Genomic DNA, 23,661 nt, shown 5'->3' with positions numbered 1-23,661 from the left:
ATATGCAGTGGATATACAGTATTCTTACGTATCTTAGCTACTTAACTGCTTACGTATCTCAAAGACACACCGATTGTAAAGTGTATTGTGTTGTGCTGGTACAAGTGGATCAGACACAGCAGGGCCATTACCTTAAACACACATTTCCCTTCAGCACACAGTTGCCCCTAGCACTATGTTCTCTTCAACTTTCTGTTTCCTCTAACACTCAGTTCCCTCTGTTACTCTATGTTCCCTCTAACATTGTGTTCCATTAATAACTTCCACTTAACCCTCTGTTCCCCCGCTCTCTGTTTTTTCTAACTCTCAATTCCCTTTTACACCTATTGAATACGAAAAGCCGTAGCCATCATTTGACATGGTTATAAACAATATTTAAAATACCTGGTTAAGTAACAGTACTGATAACATAAACTATATAAATAAAAACAGAAACATTTTAGCTAAACAAAATTGTTCTACTAAGATTAAATAATTTATTTGTTGAATAAAGCTGAGATTAAGTTAAGAAGAGGAAGGCCAGAGAATTATAAGTAATATTAGAGATTAAATAAAAGGTCATTATTATAATACATGTACTGATTTCAATGTGGGATTTTAAAACATTTTCAATACCAAATATTTAGATAACTTTAGTCACTCAAATCATATCATCTAATGAATGCCACAATCAGAATGTAAATATTCTAAGTTTTACATGGTTTTATGGTTTGAGTTTTACATGGTTTTATGGTTTTATACAACTGTAATTTGTGATTGTGATATGTGATTTTTTTTCATAATATATACATTAAGAGAGAGAAAGCTTCAGATTTGAAATTAATTTATTGATTCCAGATGAAACATTAAAATTATCCCATTCTCCCTTTCATTTACCCAGCACACTGATGTTTGGAGCTGAAATATCTCCAAGTCACACCCTCTTAATTTATTAATGCCAATCACTGAGACAGACGATTTGCAACATCTTAAAACAACGTCATTCAATTAACGTTGGAGTTCTGGTACAAAAATAAGTTCTAAGTGCTATGCACACTTTAATACTGTCACTGCTTAGGCATCTCCATGTTTGACAAAACTGAGTTATGAGAGTCCTCTCATTCATCATTCATCAAAGTTTGAGGTGGGATGTTTAAAGATTGTTGTAGGTAGCAAGCCTGGAACTGTCATTTATAAACATAATAATAAAAGGAGAAAACTTAATAACTCAATGTCTAAAAAATGTCACACTTTAAAAAACAAAAAAAGCAAAAACAAAAATGGACAGACTAACTAAACAGCTTATGTCTACTTCTTCACCTTACCTTAAACATTCCTGATATTTTGTTTGTTAAAGTAAATACTGGAATAAAACTAGCACAAACTTTAAATATAGAAGAAATAAGAAAGCTATTTAGACTACTGTGTACTGATGATTTGGTTAAAGACCAGAGCTTTGGTTCATTTAAAGGCAGCCTTAATAAAAAACATAAAACTACGTATTCCACACACAAAAAAGAAGAGGACAAATATTTGGCAACATAAAACTTCACTAAGACAGTAATCTAAGGATCTCTAGAGAGGCCAGGGGAAAGATAGAAATCTATTTTGAGGGAACTTTTTGCCATTCTTGTGCATTTGTTGGGCAAATGAATTTTTATAATTGCATAATTGCATTTCAGTTAGGTATTTTAATAGTTTGTACTAAAACAATAATGCATTAAATAAAGATTGTATGCACACAAATGAAAGTAAAAAATATATATTTATAAAAAAAGAAACAATGGAAACAAATTAAGGAATTTTTCCAATAAAATAAAATAATGTGCATACTGGTAAATAAAATGAGAGAATTACTTCATGTTTATGGGAACACATTTATAATAAGTTCATAAAAATGGCATGTTTCCTCAAAATAGATTTTCAGAAATCCATAGTGATCAAGGTAACCTAAAATTCACAGGAAGTTTTTTTTAAACCCTCTGTACAGGACATGGAGGACTTGGCCGTAATGTAGATGGACTCATCAAGTGGTGGAATGGATGTTATGTGGTTAAATGTGGTTATTATATATTTAATCTGTGTTCTTAACATCCATCAGATTGTCCATTCCTGAGTGAAGTCAAAAACAAAACTCATTCCATGATGCTGGGAAATCAGCTAATAAAAGCTGAATGGTAATATAGACATCTGAACCATTAAATCAATGTTTCTTCAGGCCAAGTCAGACATATTTCAGAAATGAATGTTGCGGACATTAAAAAAAATGAATGAATACATCTTAAACCACAATATATCTAACATTTCTCTTTATCAGTGTTTTTGTAAGAATATTCTGAGATTCACCATTTTATAGATTTTTTTTACTTGTTTTAAGTAATTTTATCCAGAAAATGTGTCTTATTCCAGGGTCAAATCATTTTGCAATTTTGGAGCATGTTAGCTGCATTATATTAAGAAACAAGTCAAATGATCTGCCAGTGGAACATGACATATACAAGATAAAATCATGTAGCACATGCAAAAACATCTAAAAATAGGTTGAATAATCATATTTTGAAGTGTGGAGATGGATTTTAGAACACGCCATAGCCATCACCACGGGTTGCCACAGCGAATGCAGGATATCCCTCATAGGTGGTGTACGCTGTCAGATCCTGCCCCAGAGACACAGTCTGTTTGAGCTGTGAAGCAGCAACTGTAGCAGCTGTGTTGGCTATTGCGTAACCTGGAGCAGCATGGGAGAGATATGACATTGTTAAATACAGGTATCATACAGTTGTAAAACTGATAATTAAATTTTGAGTTTGTAGAATATATATGTATGAGGATATATTTATACATTTATACATCCTCAGTTAATCCTCAGCTAATTTTATTTTCTGCCAGGCAGTACAATACAGATCCAGACCCAAAACTGTCCCCTAGTCTTTTTCTCAATCTCATCATAGCAGCAAACATGTCCAACTATATCTGTCTAAACCTTAAGCTTCTGTATTATTACATATTTTGTCTTTGCTTTTACATTTTTACAACAATATGTATGAAAATGATAATTTATTGTTTCTGCAATAAAGAATCAACTAACATTGTAGACCCTGAAATATCTAGTTATGCTCCATAGAGTAGGTCCCCTATATGGGGCAGGCAGGTTTTTTTTTAATATTTATTTATTTATTTATTTTGTTTCTCCTCTCTGATACCTTCAGGACACTACACATTTCTTTAAAAGAAAAATAATTGCAGAAAATGATAAGATTTTCTTAAATCCTATTCTAATTGCCCATTACTATTATTGGTTCAAGCAGAAAGACCCTACTCTGGAAATGTTATGCATTTCTATTAATAAAATTGTAATAAGTGTCTTACAGACCTTACATACCTGGAAATGCTGCAGCGGCAGCAGCGGCGGCGGCTGCAGCGGCAGCCGAAGCATCAGTGCCCTCTGTCTGCAGACCCAGAATTTGCAGTGTATGCTCCGCGGCATGGACTTTAGCTTCATCCACAGCTGTACACAGCTTAGCTGGGGTAAACGGGTGTCTGTGGAGTGCAAAATGAGAAAGAAAAAAATTTATGTTAATGTTGAAGCTATATACAATGAACGATCACTGGATTAGGAACACCTACTCTGTATCTACACTCACTTTCCATTTTATTAGCTTCACTGACCATACAGGAGCACTCTAAGACTACACATCACTAAGGCTGGACGAAATGGTCAAAATGTATAATCACAATATAATTTTGGTCGATATAATTTCAATCTAAATAAGAACCATAAAAAAGCTACCGAAAAACTGACAAGAAAAAATGAGATCATAATCAAACATAAATCTCTGTATAAATCTCTGTAAATCAAATTTGATACAATCCTAAAAGAATGCTAGTTAATGCTAGTTCTTGATTCTTATCATTTGTTATGATTAACTGTACTATTACCTAACCATTTAGTAAGGCTAATTACTGTCTTAGGTTTCATGAATTATGTACTCTTATTGTATTAATATATTAAAACTAATATTAAAAGTGCAAAGAACCAAAGGCAGTGTCCTGTAATGAACGTCAATCACAGACGTGCTGTAAACAATGTATACTGAAATTCTAATTTTTTTTTAATTCATATCACTTTTTTCTATTGTGATAAAACATTTTATGTTGTGATATATATTGATTCTGAATAATTGTCCAACCCTAACATTCATTCATTCATTCATTCATTGTCTGAAACCGCTTATCCAGTTCAGGGTCGCGGTGGGTCTGGAACCTACCAGGAATCACACCACACTCCTCACAGACAGTCACCCGGAGGAAACCCACGGACACAGGGAGAACACACCACACTCCTCACAGACAGTCACCCGGAGGAAACCCACGGACAACACACCACACTCCTCACAGACAGTCACCCGGAGGAAACCCACACAGACACAGCGAGAACACACCACACTCCTCACAGACAGTCACCCGAAGGAAACCCACGCAGACACAAGGAGAACACACCACACTCCTCACACACAGTCACCTGGAGTAAACCCACGCAGACACAGGGAGAACACACCACACTCCTCACAGACAGTCACCCGGAGCGGGAATCGAACTGACAGGTCCCTGGAGCTGTGTGACTGCTACACTACATGCTGCACCACCATGCCACCCAGCCCTATCATTAACCCACCAAATTATACCTTCTATGCAGTGGTCCCATTTGGGTATTGACAATTGTTGAACGTAAAGCGGTACTATCAAATGATGCACAGAAATAAATGTAGTATCTGTAACTGCAGTATTTTATATAGAACTGCATAGTGCTTAATTACGTTTAGTGGGTTAATAAATATTTGATGTAGGTGCATTAACCGTACATGTTGGGATACTGGGTTGCCAGAGCAGGGATGGTGATTTTGTAAAGAAACAGTTGCCTTTGATCTGGTCCAATGGCAGAGTGAAGCTGGTAAACTGGCTGTCCCCAATTATTCTTCTGACAAATATCCTCCAAAATCTGCAAAACATAAAGAATTAGATTTCTAAACTGGGGTCTACCCAAAAGAAAAAAAACCCAAAAGGCTGTAGAAAAACACTGTTGGTGTGTGATTGTAGAATTATGTGTACAGAAGTGTACCTGTGGAGAGTGTTTAATGCCCTGGGGCTTTAAGGTCACAGGGTTCATAGGCGTGAGCTCCATGCCGGGCAGAAGATCGTAGAGTTTGTCCTCAGGGCATTTGTCTGTCTTTAACTGGTAGGTGGCACAGCCTCTGCCCACCCCCGCATAGGCGAGGTACCCTCTGCCACCTAGACCTCGCACCCCTGCCGCCCCTACAGGCACATTCATGTAAATTTCTAGGAATGCAAGAAGGCATTAAACCAAATCAAATCACCAGAAATCACCTGGGTTTCAATCAAGATTCAGAGAAAATCTTTCCAAGCCAGCACACTACAGGCTCTGTTCTGATTTTCAGATCAAGTGCCTCTGATTTTCCAGTTCATTGCATTTGGATTTGAAGAAAATGGTAGGAAAATGATAGCCCAATTTCCAGCTTTGATTGAGAATATATTACATGACTGTACTATGCAGGCATGGAGAACAGTTTCATAAAGTACTGCCAGAAATATTTAAAACAATTATCCTGTGCCTAATGTGTTCAAAAGCATTTATTACAATGTGTTTATTATGTTAAAAAAATAGTATTTAGCTTTCATTGGGCCTATGTGAGGATTTTGCTTCCTTGTTTTCAGTGTTTTACAAAGATAATGTCAGACTTTCTCCCTGATACAAATGTAGTTGATGAACCATAACAAGTTTGAGATTTAAGGTTTGATTCTTTAGTTTTGCACCGGAGAGGACTGATGAACAAATGAATTGCTCTAAATTTCTCGTTAAAAACTCATGAGACGTTAAAGTGATTTTCCTGAAGCTTTTCCATAGGAAAAATATCAGAAAAAAGGAGGCATCAGACACTTGTTGTGTCCAGAAGTGAAACATATCCTTGGTACTGATAGTAAATGCATTATATCTGTCTGTAGTTTAGCTGCAGATATACATGATTGTCATTATCACAGCAAATTTGAGCACATTGTGAGAATTTAATGAGATAACAAGGGGATACAAGACATTCCTGGATTCTTTTTCTCAAGAAAAATATTTTAGGAAGCAGAAGGCACAACCTTAGACTTAAGCTAAAGTCTTTGCTGTCCTCTCTGATTTCAGCTTTTTCCAGCAAATGTTAAAGAGAAACTACACAGATATTAAAGAGAAACTACACATATTAATGAGAAACTACACAGATATTAAGGAAACTACAGAGATAAGGTGAAAATAGAGTATAGAAATATTAAAAAGAAACTGTTGAGATATGAAGGAGAAACTACAGACATATTAATGAAAGGAAACTGAGATATACATTGAGAATTATTGAGATATTATGGAGAAAATAGAGATATTATTTAGAAACCACTAAGATATTGATGAAAAACTACACCAGTATTAAGGAGAAACCACTGTAATATTAAGAGACAACTACAAAAATAAGCAGAAAATAGAGTATAGAGATATTAAGGAGAACCTATTGAGGTATTAATGAGAAATATGTAGAAACCATTAAAATATTAATGAGAGAATAGAGATTTTTATGAGGAACTACAGAAATATTAAGGAGAAACTATTAAAATATTAAGGAGAAATGTCACAGATTTAAATTTAAAACCAATAAGACATTATCGAGAAACACGAGCTAAACACGAGGAGGGTCTATAGATATACTATGGACAAACTACTGAGATAATAAGAAGAATGTATAGGGAAGTTAAATATCTCTTTATTTTATTATTCTTTTACAACGTGTGTAGCTTCAGTGCAAAAGAAAAGAAGCAAAGTCACCTATTGATTTAGAAAATGACACAGAAAATGAACACAAATGACTGATTAATGAGAACCGATTTAGCATTATTAGAGGTGATGACGACACCCACCTCTGATGGAAGGTGAACGGATCACCCCCCTCGTCCCCATGTGAGCCTTGGCCTGGGGGAAGCGAAACTGGCTGGGGAGAGCTGTGTAAGCATGGGGGGCATAGAACACAGGGGCACCTAGGTATGCGGTCGAGGGGTCATACATCTGCCCCAGGGTGTAGGTGTAGTCCCCTTGCAGAATGGCAGCACCACGCCCACCAGTGCCCCGTGTGTAACGCACATAACTGTCCTTATCCACAGGCTTAGCTAGTGTCACTTCTATAGGAGATCCATCAACAACCTGTAGAGGCAAAGTCATTGTTTATTTTATGGTTAATATAGTGCAATACTGTTAAAACCTGGGATGATTTGTCATATTAATAATTGTTTTGCTGTCCTCAGTAGACACTAGAAAGTACTTTAAATATTTCATGTCCATTATATACAGGGTGTACTGTATATATACTGTGTATGTAGGCCTATGTGTATCTGCCGAGTGGGGCAAATGTTTGCCCATTTCACCAGCTGTTTATAAATGTAAGTACTTAGCCGCTCTGGATGAGAGTGCCTGCTAAATGCTATAAAAATAAAGGTAAATGTAAGTCAAACATACTATCATTAACATTGATTCAGGACGAATCTTTCAGCCATACATTAGTGCTGACTGCAAAAACTGCAAACATTATAACCCCCTAAATGGACGAAGTAAGGACAAAATGATGGTAAAGATAACATATATAATACTCTCCGTAAATACAAACCCCATTTCTTGAAATGCTGGGACACTGTTAAAATTAAAATGTATTTATGTGCAAATCATTTAAACCCGATATTTAATTTTAATTTCATTCATTTATTATGTGTAACCGCTTATCCACGACCTTTAGGTCCATGGAGCTGCGTGACTGCGATGCTGCCTGTTCCGCCACCGTGCCTACCTTAATTTTAAATTAATTTAAAATATAGAAACAAGGACAGTATTTTTTTTTAATAAAAAATGATAAATATTATTTTTGTGCTATATTCAATTAAGTATAGGATTTTAATGATTTGTTCATATTGAAATTTGTTTTTAATTTACATTATGCACAGGGCCCCAACTAGTTTTTTATTAATTGGAAATGGGGCTTGTTTGTGAAACAAAATTATATAAAATAATTTTCACCTTTCCATTCAGTGCCTTCATGGCTGCGATGGCATCCTCTCTTTGATTGAAGTGAACGAAGGCATAGTCCCTTATTTTCTTTACTCTTTCTACTGCACCTGTGAGGTTATTACATGCATTTTTAAATGCCTTACAATGCCTCGAATTTGATGAAACTCTTCATGCTACATAGAGTGGGGGTGGCCATGTTTATTATTATGATGATTATTAAGTTAGTTCAGAATCTCTGGCTACATCCAGGCCACTAGGTGTCAGTATGCGTAATAATGTATAGGTGTTAGTTTTATTACATAAAGAACAATCACTGGAGAAAATGACTGGATACTTCTGAGTCTGAGTTCACTCATGAAAACTGAATGAACCCTAAAAGTTGTACGTCACACACCATTCCAAATGTACGTTATATACTGCTGAACATACGTAAATGAGATGTGTATTTTATTGATCGCTAGCGGTTATATGGAGTACCGGGTTTGATGGCATTGAACTCCTTCTCTATGGTCTCTTCCGCTGTGGCAAGCATTAGGTTCCTCACATATAGGATCTTCACGGTGGCCATTGTGTCCTCATCCACTTCCACCTCTGGCTCTGCCCAATCCACAGCAATGGCGTGACCCCACAGCTGAATTCGACCTGCACAGACACAGAGGGTCTCTCTATGCCTCAAAAAGTACTACACTACTTTCAAATGGAATCACTGACAAGCTATTAATATACATACATATGTCATTATACACAGAATATTAACTTAGGAAATTCGAACATTTAAAAGTCAATTTACAATGAGGTTTAACAGGTTTAAATCCTGTAATAATTATTATTAGGTGTAAAAATTGTTTTTGTGTGTAATGTATAATTAGAGTAGTTTGAAAATGCAATAAAATGCATTTGATATGACTTCCATCACAGAAAAAGTGCTGCAAAAGCATTTGCATAAACTTTTCCTTTACCCGAAAGCATGTGTGACTCTTAGTTTAGATGATTTTAAAATGGAGATTTCAGTGTTAGCGATCGTGAACGTAACATATTAATACACAATTTGCCATTTGAATGCAATGAAGAGTTACCATAAAATTACAATTTTTTTAAATTATGAATTATAGGATGCAAAGCAAATGCTTTAAAAACTATTTGTACACTGAATTTGAACACCTGAACAACAATATTTCTCACTGCTGGACAAAACCTTCATTTCCATGTTTATTCCCCAGAATATTTTGATTCCTTTAAATTTGTCAGAATTTCACGACAATCAGATTTTTTAAAAAATAGTCCAAATTGATTTAAAATAAATATCTGTATTTGTTTAGATTGTATATCATCGCTGTCCAGTAAACACATTTCCCAATTTTTGTCCACTTTTGGTTTACTACATTTGAAAACAGCAGCTGTCCATTACATTGTGTTACTTTTTTCCTTCTTCTGTAAAGTTAATATTTTAGAGATATGTTTTTCTTTGGACAGTGAGTATATGATTTAAATTTATTGTAAAATTATCATTTTATTTCTAACAGCAATGATGGACCAAAAAATGAATCTATTGTAACTACCAGCTCATTATCAGTTATCTCCTCAAGGTTGATCAAATATGAAGCATACTGCATACTAATTTCACTGTAAATTCGTCATTGGTTCTATAACGTTTTCTCTGAATCTTTAACAAATTATGACAAATTAAGACAAGATATATTAGCTGAATAAAGAATGTTTACTTGTATTGGAATGTATTACACAATATTTAGTTACATTTATTTGTAATTCCACAACATAACTAAGTTTGTTTTCATATACATTCTTCTTTACCTGGCAGCAGCTTTCTCCTGGCCATGGCAGCAGCTCTGTGACTCTCGTACTCTACAAAAGCAAAGCCTCTGTTTTTGCTCTTGTCTGCAGCACTGGGGTAAACAATTACATCCACCACTCCATCAGTCACCTTTTTCATCTCAGCCAGGATCTCCTCCTTCTTCTTGGTTTTGGGGATGCCCCCCACAAAGAGGCGACAATTGTCCACACTGGCGCACACACCCAGGAGACGACCATTCCTAAAACAACATCACAGTTTAGTCAGTGCTACAGTTTAGTCTGAAGTTTCAAATCACTGCTAAAAACACTTATTTTTCTACATTTTACTCCCAGTAACTTATTCCTCAGGGTATTTATTTTTATTTTTATTTCCCTCTATGTAAAATGTCCTTGGGTTTGGGAAAGGCACTATATAAGTTGAAACTGTTTTAATATAACACTGAGGTATCATAACATAGTAACATTAATAATATTTTAATATTGAAACTTTGTGATCATTCAATAACCCTAACTAATTTAATAAGATTATTTTTTTATTATTACACATAGAATAAAATAACTTCATCAAAACTCTAACAGAAGTCTTTAAAATAATAATGTGGTGAAACTAACTCTTATAACATATTGCCAGTAATAGGATATTATTATCTAATCAATAAAAATATTACTTCAAGGGCTGTTGCACTGATTGACCAATTATTAATTAAGAATGTTAACTTTCCCCACCACCCACCACCCACAAAGGGCCCTGACTCCTAGTTTGAGACGACCTTCATGTAGTCCATCTGCTGATGCATGACTTTCCTGATTTGTCTTGGTTTTCTTCTAACTAGTTCTTCTTGGTTTAATCATTTTTAAGGTTTCAATTCACTAAATCTGTTTGGATATATCTAAAAATTACACATAGTAAAATTGTTTGAAATTGGTACACTTAAAAAAAAATCTGATTTTACATGACATGGCCTGTTAACATGTCTCTGTAATGTTATAGGGTATGTTATGGTCTTTGTTAACATAGTAAAAGAGGTGTGAGGGGGCAAATACTGTCTAACCAAGCGATTAAAAATAAAGTAAATTTGAGAACTATGGGCCTAGCCTATTAGTGGCCAGTTTCTAACCACAGAACAGTTCATGGCAGGATATTTCTGGGAGGTGGCCCCCTGTAAGTCACAGTAGTGACTTCAGTAGTGTCCTGTAGCAAGGCTGAGTTTGATAAACTCATTGTAGCAGCACACATGCATTAAAATATTTGATAAACAATATTGCTAGGCACTGATTTCTAATGTAATTTTATATTGTGATATTTTTTATCCTATTGATAGAACATGGTAAAACAACAATGTGCTTGAACACTGCTGTGCATATATATATATATATATATATATATATATATATATATATATATATATATATATGTATATGTATATATTTAACAGTGCAGGTGTTCATAAAATGGCCACTGAGTGGAAGAATAAGGTGTAGAATGCTAAATGAGAGAATTATGAGTGTATTAATGTCACGGTATGCATTCGGGGAGGCAGAGGTAAATGCAGGCAGGATACTTTATTATAATGAAAAGAACATAAAGGAAACAAAAGAATACAACTAGAAAACAGGTAATCAACAGACAGAAAAACTTAAAGACAAAACACTAAACATTAACCTGACCAGACCTACACAGAAAGACCCAGAAAATTATACCGAAAGCTAAAGCTAAAGCTAATCACAGAGCTAATGCTAAACCTTAACACAGATATAATGCTAAACTGACATACTTAGAGACATTGACAGAGATACTCAGAGAGAACTAGACACAGAGATACAAAGAAACAGGGGGACGTGGCGTGACAGTGATACCGAGACACATGGATATATGGAACGCAAATGGTTGACAAATATTGAGACTCAATACAGGGCTTATAATCTAGAGGACAATACAAAACACCTGGGAACAACAATCACAAGAGGGGACACTGATGAGGGGGTGGAGTTAAGGCAGCACTAGGGCGGAGACATGAACAATAATAAACAGAGCCATGTACTAAGTAAGCACATAGTGGAAAAAACAGACAGGACCGGACCAGTGCGTGACAATTTAATATTGTCTTACCTGATTTCATAATTATTGAGTTGCTTCATGGCAATTTTGGCTTCTTGTTTGTTGCTGAATGTAACAAAAGCATAACCTCGATTGTTACCATTGAAATCCATCATCATCCGCACTTCATATATTTTGCCAAACTGTGGAAAGACAAAGAAAAATATTAAGTTCAGGATATGCCAGATCTCCTTGCTTTTCTTATATAAAGGCTTTTGTTTATGTAGTGCTTACAACTCTCTAATGTATGAAAAGTAATGGCATAATAGTTTATTTAATTACATAGTTATGTAATAAATTACATTAACATTTAGATCATATTCTCTGATTAATTTCAACTTTTTCCTTTTGTTTCAATGACAAGAGTTTGACCAAAATATAAACTCATGTTTATCATGAATCAAATCACACTAATGTGCACTTCTCCTTACAAATGCTGTTGTGATATTGTTTCAAATCTTAGAATGTATACTTTCTTACAATGGAGGGGAAATTATATCAAATTACAACATGTTTGTGTTATTGCAGAATTGTGTTCTTACTTTTTCACAGAGAGGTACCAGCTCATCCTCAAAGAGGTCTCGAGGCAGCTTGCCCACAAAAATTTCACTGCCTCTCTCTGGGGGTGGGCCTTCCCAGCTAGGAGGTGGACCCCCGTATCTCCGCTGGCCATTCTCCTGTAGGACAGGACAAAAGGATATGGCAAATTCATAGGGGTCAAGTGATAAAATCTCTAATATACTCTCACTGGCCACTTCATTAACTCTCTTGGAATTAAAGGTTTAATGAAGAGGTGTACAGTTACATATTCAGTCACCTGTTGTCATGAACAATTTATCAGCCAAAGTTCATCCAGTTAATCTTTTGTCAATTTCTGACTACAGATCTCATATATTTCAGATATGCTTAGAGAGATGGAGCCATTCTCTTTTGTAAGTAAATTTTATAGTGCACTATTGTCACTGCTAGAATGGTTCTGTGGTCTTGTATATAAGCTCCCTGTGTTAGTGTTGTCTTTGGTGGACATATCCTCCATATGCTCTTGTGCTTCAGTTTGTTTCATGTGTTTCAAGTTCCTGGTGTTCTCGGTGTGTGTTCTGTTTAAATTTCTTCTCTTTGCTCTTGATGCTCATGTCTCAGTTCTTTTTATATGTTCTCTCTGTTAACCATTACCTCTGCGTGTTAGCCCTAGCTCTGCATGTTAACCTTAGCTCTGTATCTTAGTCCTAGCTCTGTGTGTTTAGTCTCAGTTTTCTGTTTATCTTTATAGCCCTGTGTTAGTTCCCATGTTTAACTGTCTTGTTAGATTTTAGTTTAATATGACCCAATTTTGTTCATTCCAGTGTTTGTTTGTTTGTTAGCATTTAGCCCTCTCCTAGTTTTGTCCTGTTTGGTCAGTCCGTTATTTGTCCGAGCTATTCTCTGTGAAATTCTACAGTTTCTTGTTGTTGACCTGTTTATTATTTCAGTTTAGTTATTTAGCCTAGTTCTCGTTCTCTAGCTGTGTTTATTTCTTAGTTCTTCCTAGTCTTGTTTGGTTTTCTTCTGTTTTAAATAAATTCTGTATTAGTTTGCATTTTCGCCTGACTCCATACCATCCACCCACTGTTAGCTACATTGGCACCATTTTCTTTATTAAGAAGCCTTGTAGAACTATCATTGTTAAGAGTCTAGGGCAGTGCTATAGCAAGGAAATAGTTTTAGAATGGGATAAAATAATGGAAAAAAAAAAAAAATAGTAGTCTGTAAAACTCTAAATATTTTATTATAAGCAAATGCCATAGCAGTATAGTAAGTAGTAAAAGTGGTGGTAGTACTCAAGATTTGTCAGAATGTCAGTGAATCTTCCCGCATCTTATCAGTTAAAAAAAATTGCAATTAAAGAAAACATTAATAGCCATCTGGAATTTTTCATAAGTGTCTACTTGATGGATAATCCTTTTTACATTTTTTTAAATTTGTATTTTTTTAAAACTCTTAATGGGCTACACTCTCTAAAAGATTGTATCTAAGAAAGTGGCCAGTAAGTGGAGATGATAACATACCCACTCTTTTTTTTATTCTAAGGATGGAATGATAGAAGATACTTTAGAAGAACACAGCACTTTTATAGATTGCTTTACACTTCCACTATCATCTATCAGCACAGGCTCAATTCTACTCAAAATCTTGAGTCTTTACTAATCTACTATCTGGATTTCATGCATATAAAGTATTTAAATCTCATGCATAAGAAGTCAATATATGACCACAATATATGACCACAAATTCCATCCCTACCCCTATTCATTTCCAAAAGTTCTTAAGCTGTAGCTTGTGCGCATCGCTTTGGATATACAGTGTTAGCAGTATGTGAAATGCAAGATAGCCATAGATGCAAAAACTGAATCATCTCACTGGTCAAGGACAGATGTTGAGAGCGATGTACATTTCTCACCACAGGGTGGTACTGTGGCATAACACTCTCAAATCTATTTTCTCAATATTAGGGTTCCAAAAAGAGTTCTCTGGAGCAGTGCCTTAAAAAAGACTTTTTTTTTTTTGCTTTCAGTTCTTCCTCAGTATTTTTTGTTTTTTGAAAAAGATGTGTAAGCATGAATTAACATTATTTAAAGATTCTCTACCTTAACTGAAACATTTGAACATCTACATGCAGTCTAATAATTACAGTGCCTCATAAGAAACATAACTGCTAGATCTATATCCTTAAATATTATCTATATATAATACATATCCCTTAAGGGAACACTAGGTATGATTTGGTTGTTTTGCTCCTAGGCGCCCCCTACAGTTGCACAGTGTAAGTCACATTTACAGCACTGTTCTGTAATCAAGACTGAGTGGGGAGGGACAAGGGTGGTTTCATACCCTCCCCCAAAAGTTACATAGTGCATTTTTTGTAGTGCTGAGCTTGAGGTAGCAACAACAGGGCTCTGTTTTCTTAATTACAATGTGTGAATGTTGTGATGTGAAGCATCACAACAATTTAAATAATAATCTTAAAGTAAAAATATTACCTAGTGTCCTGTTAATAAGCCTCATAGCTGACAGTAAACTACACTGGCCTCTAATGTAAATGTATATAAGCTGAATAACTGACATATTCCTTAATAAGGCTGATAACTGAAATCTTTATAAACCCTATAACTGATATAAAGGTAGAAAGACATTAATAAAGACTTGGTAAAACTGACTGATTGAACTGACTTGTTTCAAATGCATACACACGTCTCGCGTGACTGAAAGAGATTACATCAACACAGTTACTGTAGTTCGTTTTAATGACTTCCAGCCAGACCTGTGCATATATTTTATTCCTGGGGAGCCAATGCATGTATTTGAATAAAGTATATTCAAAGCAACATATTTTTCAGTGTAGAAAAGATCCTGAATTTAAAATCCAGAGCCTTAATATTTCTATAAAAATGCTTCTATATCTGTCTCCTGTCCAACTCCCTCTCTCAGGTTGTTATGCAGGGCATGCTGGGTATCACTGGCGGCTCCTACCTGGTGTAATTGATATCCTGTGCGCTGGATGAGAGAGCGCAGAGCAGCCTCTTTCTGTGTGCCAGTCAGTCCATCCCCGCATTTTTGATTGGTTTCCATTGTGAGTGATTATCAGCAATAAATCAGCAGAATTAGGGGTGCTCACTGAAATTAAATCAAAGTTCAAACACAACATGAACGACTTGGCTATTCGTTGCTGAACAGCAGTGGGTAGAATAGATTAAAGGAACACAAAGTAAGCTTTGTTATTTTTGCTCCTGGGCTCCCTCTACAGTTGCACAATGGAATTCATATTTACAGCACTGTCCTGAATTCAAGGGAAGGGGGAGGGATTGGAGTGATTGCCTATCCTAATCCAAAAGTTACATAGTGCCATTCTTCCTAGTATATGTCAGTGAAGCATCACAATGATTTTAAAGTTGTAATAAAAATGCCCCTTTAAATCCTTGCACAAATAAATATTAAATATATTCTTATTTGTGTAAAATGATGTAACAGTAAAAATATATCAGGTCAAGTGAAGATTATGTAATGTAAGAAATATAAATTGCATAAATGTTTACTCCAACTAATATGAATTAGTAAAAAATATTGTTTAATATACTCAGGAAAATAAGATCTATTCACATCTAACTTATTACTATCCACCTCTTGCTTGTCAGCACAAATCAATTCCCTTACACGCACATCCTATGTTGAATGATTGTGGAATTATTTATTATTTTATAGGAGAGTTTTACTTTTACCAGTCAACGTTCACTTTCAGTCATCATTCACTGCAATTCATGTTGGGAACCCTCTCCCTGTTTGAGATTCATGAAGAAAAAATGCTTCTCTCTCTCTCTCTCTCTCTCTCTCTCTCTCACTGACATTTCTCTCAGCTCCAGGTCAAGGACCACTGTGTAATTATTAACTGGGGTGATCCAGAGGAGTAGACGACTATACTAAAAAGGAAGTGTTCCCAATAGTTTAAATGTGCACTTAAAGATACAACAATGGTTTTGTTCCCTAAAATGTAAAGTTTTCACCACCTTTACTGTTACACTGAGAACAAGAGTATATCTGTAGCAGTTTGTAGAAGATATATATATATATGCTGTCCATTTAAAAACATGTATCCCCATTTTTGTCAATGTTATTACATAAATTGTAATTACATTTTATTATAAGTTCATTACATCATTAGTTCTTCACATAGTGTGACCAATAGACATGCTCCAAAGTCACTTGGAATAAAACCATTTTACATTAAATTCCATTGAACGTTAAGATGATTTTTTTTTCCTTCTCCTATAAAGTTGTTATTTTTAGAGATAACTGTTTTTAATTGGACAGCGATAGAGCTATATATAAGGTAATAAATCAATATAATTTAAAAAATATAATTGAAATTTAATATGGTGACATTTGGTTCTCTTACTAGAGTGTAACCACTGAGGGCCCCCCCAGGGTGTGGTGGTGAGGGGCACCACTGCAGTGGCAGATATGGACCTTTGATTATAATCTGAGAATGAATGAAGGAAATTCAAGCTAATGTCACCTCAAAATATCTTTGAAATAGCTGATAATAGTTCTCACTCAGCATCTCATCTGAGGATGATGAGGCTGTTTTGTAACAAGCTTGATTGAATCACACATAGCCTTTAAAAAAAAGCTCTACCAGAAGCCTCTAAACCCTTCAAAATAATCAATGGAGTGACTGTCTTTGTCTCTTTCAAGCTCTACTTGATCAAAGGGGGCACATGAAAACAAAGCCACTCTCCTGCAGAACAGGGGTCAAGGGCAACGATTCTGTGCTTCGTCTTCAAAGGCACTTAAGCACTGGTCTTCAATCACGACAGGGGTGATGATCTCACTCCTATTGTCTTCTGCTGTAAGTGTGTCTCAGTATGGACACACACTGGTCTAAAAGACTCTTCTGTGCCACCTTGCCAAGGCACATGCAAGCTCGTGCTTTGGTGGTCCAGTGACATGAGCTTTAACACTGTAGGAGCTGCTCAGCCCAATACAACGTGACAAGCGAAAGATAACCTTTCAGCTGGTTTAGAATCCTCTCAGGCATTTATTGGCAGGAGAAGTGGGTCCTTTCGATGCCCATAGCAGCCTGTCAAACAGCAAGGCGGTTGCCAGATTTTGGCTTGCACATATTTGAGTAGAAAACAGCTACACTCTCCAAGCCCCATGGTGAAAATGAAAGGATTTTATCATTGATGACTCAGGGTGAAGCAAACCATTAGCGTAAGCTTTCTCCCAGTCAGTAAATGCACTAGATGTTTTTCAGTGCCCCAGATGAAGGGAATCGAGAAAAAAAGCCTATAGCATTGATCACATTCTGTTGATGGAAAGAAACACAGGCAAACATCTGAGATAATAGAGAAAGCCATTTCTGCAGCTAGCCCTCACAGAGGCTGCAATAATACAGTAAGAGAAAGCTCCATTAGTTAGCTCTCCACACCAGCCTGGTTACTGTTTGCATAAACAAGATAACTAGACGGCGGCTTATCTTGCTCGGATCAGTACTTGCTTTTTGGGGCTTTGTTGACCAAAGCTTGAATACACACTGAACTGAAGGCCACTGCGTTGGCCTGCACTGCCAGACAAGGCTCTATTAGTGTGGGTAACAACTACATTCTGAAGAAAGTGAGTTACAGGTTAATTTGGTCCAATTTCAAGGAACTTAAATTCACTCCTAATGTTATGCATAACAACATTTTGATGTTTCCAGCCTGTGGTCAGGTAATGTATTTTACACTGCCATTAACCCTGCAGTTATATAGGTTACAGTAGTAAACTACAGCCACTGTCAATAATTATAACCTTAAATATGTATGTAATATATATTGTAACTTTGCAGTTATGTAGATGATGACTATACCTCCAAGTAGCAGTTCACTATGAAGCGCCATGGTGCTTTATCAGCTGAAACTAGGCAAATAGGCACCGTATAGTGTGTGCTCAGCAGCATCAGTGTCATAAAGAGTAGATAGGGAGGAACTGTATTTCTTCTGCAAAGTTTGTTTTCAAATCCTATTTATTGTTGTTAGCACAGTTGACTCCCTATGCTAACTATGCTAACTAGGAATCATACTGGGGTTGACCAATTCTAGCATATCCCAGATGGGGGACCAAAAAGAAAAGTAAACAACCCACACAAAAACCCAGCAGCTTAGACACAAACCTGAACCATCAGGATGAACAGCTTTCCAAACTACCTCAGCCAAATGCACCCAAACTGGGAGAGTAAAATAAGGGAGCTTACCTGAGCAATTTCAGAGATCACCTCCCGGAAGACTCAAACCTTCATTCTGGTGAACTGGGCAACGTGTCACTGGGGTGATTCTGTAATCACATCATATCAAACTCCAAAGGTTCACTGTCCTGGAGCTGCTTTACAAGCTGGGCGGGTTAAAGTTTAACCAGCCCTATCTCTCTGCCTCTCTCTCTCTCTCTCTCTCTCTCTCTGCCCAAGCAAAGCACTTTGACCAGGAACAGCAAGCAAGCTATCTTGGTGCCTCCAGGTAGCAGTCCTAGGGGCCTGTGGTCTTCTGAGAAACACATTTGGACCATTTGGAACATTGGCAGCACCTCTCTGGATGTGTTATGAAATGGTTTGGCTGACAACATGCAAAGAAAGTCCCCCAAAAATAGTCCCTATACAGCTATACACTGAATGTTCACTGGATTAGGAACACCTACCTACCTCAGTTCTACTTACTACACAGGTGCACTTTGTAGTTCTACAATTACAGACTGTAGTCCACCTGTTTCTCTGCATACTTTCTAATTCCCATTTTACCCTGCTCTTTAATGGTCAGCACCATCAATGCTCCTTTGTACAGTGGAGCTGGTCAAATGAAGGCTGAGTGTAGAAACAAGGTAGGTGTTTTCCTAATCCAGGTATCGTTCAGTATTTAATGAATAACACAGCCTTCCTCGCAATTAAGCTAAAGATTACATTTCACTTTTGTTTTGTTAACAACACATGTCATTAATATATTGCTGTACTCATAACTGTACACATACAATTATGAAAATGAAGAAATTATCCGGAAATGATCCCAATGTAGGGTATTTCTTGAGCTAATGTGATCTTCTTTATTTGCTGGCTGATATGAGTCTGAGGCTAGTCATTGACCAGGTAAACACACTACTGCTGATGTCGTGTTATGTTTGCCATCTCGCTGGCTTGTTTGTTTGAGGTAGATATGGGCCAAGGGTAGCCAGGTCCTCTTCTTTGGGGGCAAGGCACCCTATTGTGTGCCGTTAGACAATGGAAGAGTGTGTTCAACATTGCCCAAATTATTTGATTGTTTAAAATGAACATAAAATGTATTAGCTTTGTTAGTGCACTACATCATTAGAACAAGTAGGAATGATACCATTACAATGTTGGTGCACCAAACAAGCAGGACAAGACAAGCTGAGCAGCTCTGTCATGGTCTAGTTTTAAATGAGCGCTGGTGTATTTCAGCCAATGTTTTAACAAAAATGACACCAAAGACATTTAAAAAGACCAAACAGTTGAAACGATCATGTATTCTGCTTCAGTTTGTCCATACTCTTATTATACTATTTTACCTCATGAATGTGTTATATCATCCAGAACGGGCAGTTACAGTTTTGAAATGAGTGAAAACTAAATTAAATTAATTAAAATTTTGTTGCGCATTCTTGTGTGATTCATTACACTTCACTTAAAAACCCAAAGCAAAACTCATGGATTATTGAGGTTCGTTTGTTCGTTCATTCATTAATTTCTGAAACTCTTTAATTCTCTTGAGGGCTGCGGTGGGTCTATATGATTTTGACAAGACTCCAATTTGTACACCAATATATAATTTTTTGCCTTGGCTTTGCAGAATTAAACTGAAGTAAGTGTGTAATCTCACAATAAATAGTTCCCCATTCCTGCTTCTAGAATAATCTTTTGACTTGTATTTCTGGAACTGTACAGTGATAACTGCCAACATTCGAATTTACTGCGCAAACATTCTAGGCACCTGAGAAAATGAGACATAATATAAAAATAAGCAATTATCTGAGCAGTAAGTAACTATATATAGGTTTAACCCTTTCCAAACCTCTCTTTGTGGCAGTCCAGTATTATCTGAGGTTATAATACAAAATTTAGTTTTACCTGTTAATAAATACTTCATTATGTTAAATCAAGCATGCTGTTGATCATGGAGAATATATGTGAACAAATATTCCCGGAGGAAACCAACACGGACACAGGGAGAACACACCACACTCCTCACAGACAGTCACCCGGAGCAGGACTTGAACCCACAACCTCCAGGTCCCTGACTGTGATACTTCCTGCTGCGCCACCATGCCGCCCTTATTGAGAAGATAAACTATTTTATTAATTAAAATATTAATAATAAAAACTGCGACTCTGAAATTGTGTAAGCAGAAAAGAAGAAGAAGAAGAAGATGATGATAATAATGATAATAATAAAAATCTTGGGGCAGCACGGTGGCAAAACAGGTAGTGTCAAAGTCACTGACTGTCTGTTACAAGTTTGGTGTGTTCTCCACGTGTCTGCATGGGATTCCTCTGGGTGCTCCGGTTTCATCCCGTGGCCCAAAAAAATAACATGCTGGCAGGTGGATTGGTGACTCAAAATTGTCCATAGGTGTGAGTGAATGTGTGTGTGTGTGTGTGTGTGTGTATGTGTTGCCCAGTGAATGACTGGCGCCCTCTACAGGGTGTGGCCCCGCCATGCGCCCAGTAATTCCGGGTAGTCTCACCAACCCACAGCAACCCTGAATTAAGTAAGTGGTTACAGATAATGAATAAATGAATGAATGAATGAAAAATAATCTTAGGTGTGTAAGGCTTTTGCACAATACTGAATAGTAGGGAATGTTAGGTCAGTAGGCCATGGTTTTAGTGTTTTTTTTTGTTTTAATGCATCCTTCAAGTCAGGAGGAGCCATTACATTTGTTTGTTATTTGAATTGTGGAAAAACATCAAATAGATCAAAATATACAGTCCAATGTTTCCCCTGGGACCAGGTCTTAAAACCACTGATCTTAGCCTATTGATAGAAACTGTCATACCCAGTTTCACGAGTGGTCAGAAGTAAATCGCAGATGCAGTTTATTTGATACAATAAGCCTTTCCGAGCTCTGATCAAAGGAAAGAGTCTAAACAGAAGTCAAGAGACCCGGGCTGAGCTATAATGACTGTGTACAGTATCTAACGGAATGTCAGTGAAGATCTTTGCCTGCATTTCAGAGTAATGGACCATGACAACAGTTACTGCAGTGTAGATAAAAGAAGTGATCACTTAGTTTGGATTGCAGCACCCCTGTGTAGTGGAGTAGATCACTTAGAAAACTGGGGAAGAGATGATGTTACAAAGGGCATTGGTTTTATTGAGATTACACTCAGAGCTTTTTATATGCAAATGGGACAGAACAGAGACAGCTCGAAGCTTGGAATTATAACGTGACTCAAGAACAGCAGCACTGGTTGTTGCAGGTATGGCACACTGTATGTTCAATAGTATTCTATTAGTGATTGTGATTTATCTACTTTAAAGTGCCCAACAAGGTCTTCACCCCACCCAATGGCAAGTATAGTCTTTGGAGCAGCAGGAATGTGTTCTCTGGAGTGGTGGAGCTCCTTTCAATACCTGTGAGATGGGTTGATTGAGAGGTGATTGCCCTAATGGCGCCTTTCGATTGCATGAAACCTACTCTCGACTGTTGGCTCTACTTGCTTTTTGGGACCTTGTACCTGGTTTGTTTGTCACTTGCACAGGTCCTCCCTGAAATGTAACCAGTGACGCCATATTTAACAGGAACTGCAGGCTTTGGAAACCACAAAAAACTGTGGTGGTAACGTTAAGTGCTGTTTACTCATTGTGTATCTGCATATTGTTATAATTTTTTGAGACTGAACACAGCCCCACCAATCATTAGCTCACAAAGATATGTTTTTTAAAATGTTTTTTTTTTCATCTAACTCTTGCTGGAACACTTGCTATTGCTGGACCTCTCCAACAGACCAAAATATTTTTCAGATGCAATCGAGGTTAAAACAAATGTGGTCTCGAATGCAACATGGAGATTTTTACATACACTTTGCTGATTGTGCGTTTCTCTACCATAGAAGCTCATTTGTAACTCAGGTTGTTTACAAATTCAACTTGATTCCACTGAAATTCCACTTTAAGTGATCTGAAACAGCATAAATAAGTAAATATTACCCACCTATGGAATCAGAATAGAGCAATCCTCATCATCTTTTTCATACTTTTCAATGTTTAAGGGTCATTTCAGTCATTTCATGAGCAAAGAGAGAGTAAGCCGAGCATATCATATCCGAGCCCTTTTATTTATTTATTTTTTTTATTTTTTTTTATCTTTTTAAAACATCACCTCTCTGGCCAATCAATACTCTTCAAGGTCTACATGACATGTTTAGTCCCTGTTTGACTCGCTTAGAACCATGAATGAGCAGGAACTAAAAAGATGACCATGTCCTAAAATTAGGCACCAAATTTGCCAATTTGTAGAGTCAAGCCGAGTTGAGTAGGTACCATGCCGTGGAAAAGCTCCATTATACTCTTATAGCGGAATGGAATCACATCTTGCATAAAGGTTTCCTAGAAGAGCAGAAGCTGCTTGTGCAGCAAAGAGTGAACACATTCCTGATTATAACCCTAAATTTGAGAAGTAATATCTACAAACACATATTGTATGTCAATACTTGATTCTGAAAATTGATTTTGTTAAAATCAAAGAGATCATTCATGGAGTAGAATTTCTGAAGCATTTAACTGACTGACCACAGAGTCATGATAAACAAACATAGTCAATCTAGTACACACAGACACACACACACACACCAACAGGCTTTAAATAATCCCATCTGAATGAAGCCCCATGTGTTGTTATCTGTGCGTTGTGTTATGTAACGTTTTCTGAATTAATCAGGCATTCCTTATGGAGTTTAGATTATATCTGGCTGACAGAGTGTCCACTGTTTCCTGCTTCTGCTCTTCTAGATGAGCTCTTTTAGTACTGACAAACACATTAGGTAAGCTTTTACTAGACAGTGTTTTCTGACTGAAATGCAAGCTTACCCATTCATAAAAAAGCACTTCAGGAAATATTGCTTTGTGACCTCACAAAAGCAGTACATTCATAT

At 36.5% G+C, this 23,661-nt stretch overlaps 1 protein-coding gene across 5 annotated transcripts; it reads right to left on the bottom strand.

Moving 5' to 3' along the window:
* Positions 1 to 763: 763 nt before the first annotated feature.
* a1cf (apobec1 complementation factor) lies at positions 764 to 18,851 on the bottom strand. 5 transcript variants are annotated; one of them, XM_066664463.1, is made up of 12 exons: positions 18,757 to 18,851; positions 15,498 to 15,641; positions 12,533 to 12,667; positions 12,003 to 12,133; positions 9,893 to 10,131; positions 8,558 to 8,722; positions 8,090 to 8,187; positions 6,946 to 7,225; positions 5,099 to 5,316; positions 4,842 to 4,978; positions 3,362 to 3,519; positions 764 to 2,707 (listed from the first exon to the last, which is right to left on the bottom strand). In XM_066664463.1, the coding sequence occupies exons 2-12, from the start codon at positions 15,594 to 15,596 to the stop codon at positions 2,556 to 2,558; spliced, it is 1,812 nt and encodes a 603-aa protein (XP_066520560.1). In that variant the 5' UTR covers positions 15,597 to 15,641; positions 18,757 to 18,851; the 3' UTR covers positions 764 to 2,555. The 5 variants fall into 5 exon arrangements, with proteins under 5 accessions (XP_066520560.1, XP_066520562.1, XP_066520561.1 ...); XM_066664465.1 differs by having other exon boundaries at positions 5,099 to 5,292; XM_066664464.1 differs by lacking the exon at positions 18,757 to 18,851 and adding an exon at positions 18,676 to 18,694.
* Between the last annotated feature and the right edge of the window lie 4,810 nt (positions 18,852 to 23,661).

This window comes from Hoplias malabaricus, chromosome 3 (genome assembly GCF_029633855.1).
Source record: "Hoplias malabaricus isolate fHopMal1 chromosome 3, fHopMal1.hap1, whole genome shotgun sequence".
Taxonomy (NCBI): Eukaryota; Metazoa; Chordata; class Actinopteri; order Characiformes; family Erythrinidae; genus Hoplias; species Hoplias malabaricus.
The sequence above is the reverse complement of the archived record's forward strand: the minus strand, read 5'-3'. Positions and strand labels throughout refer to the sequence as shown.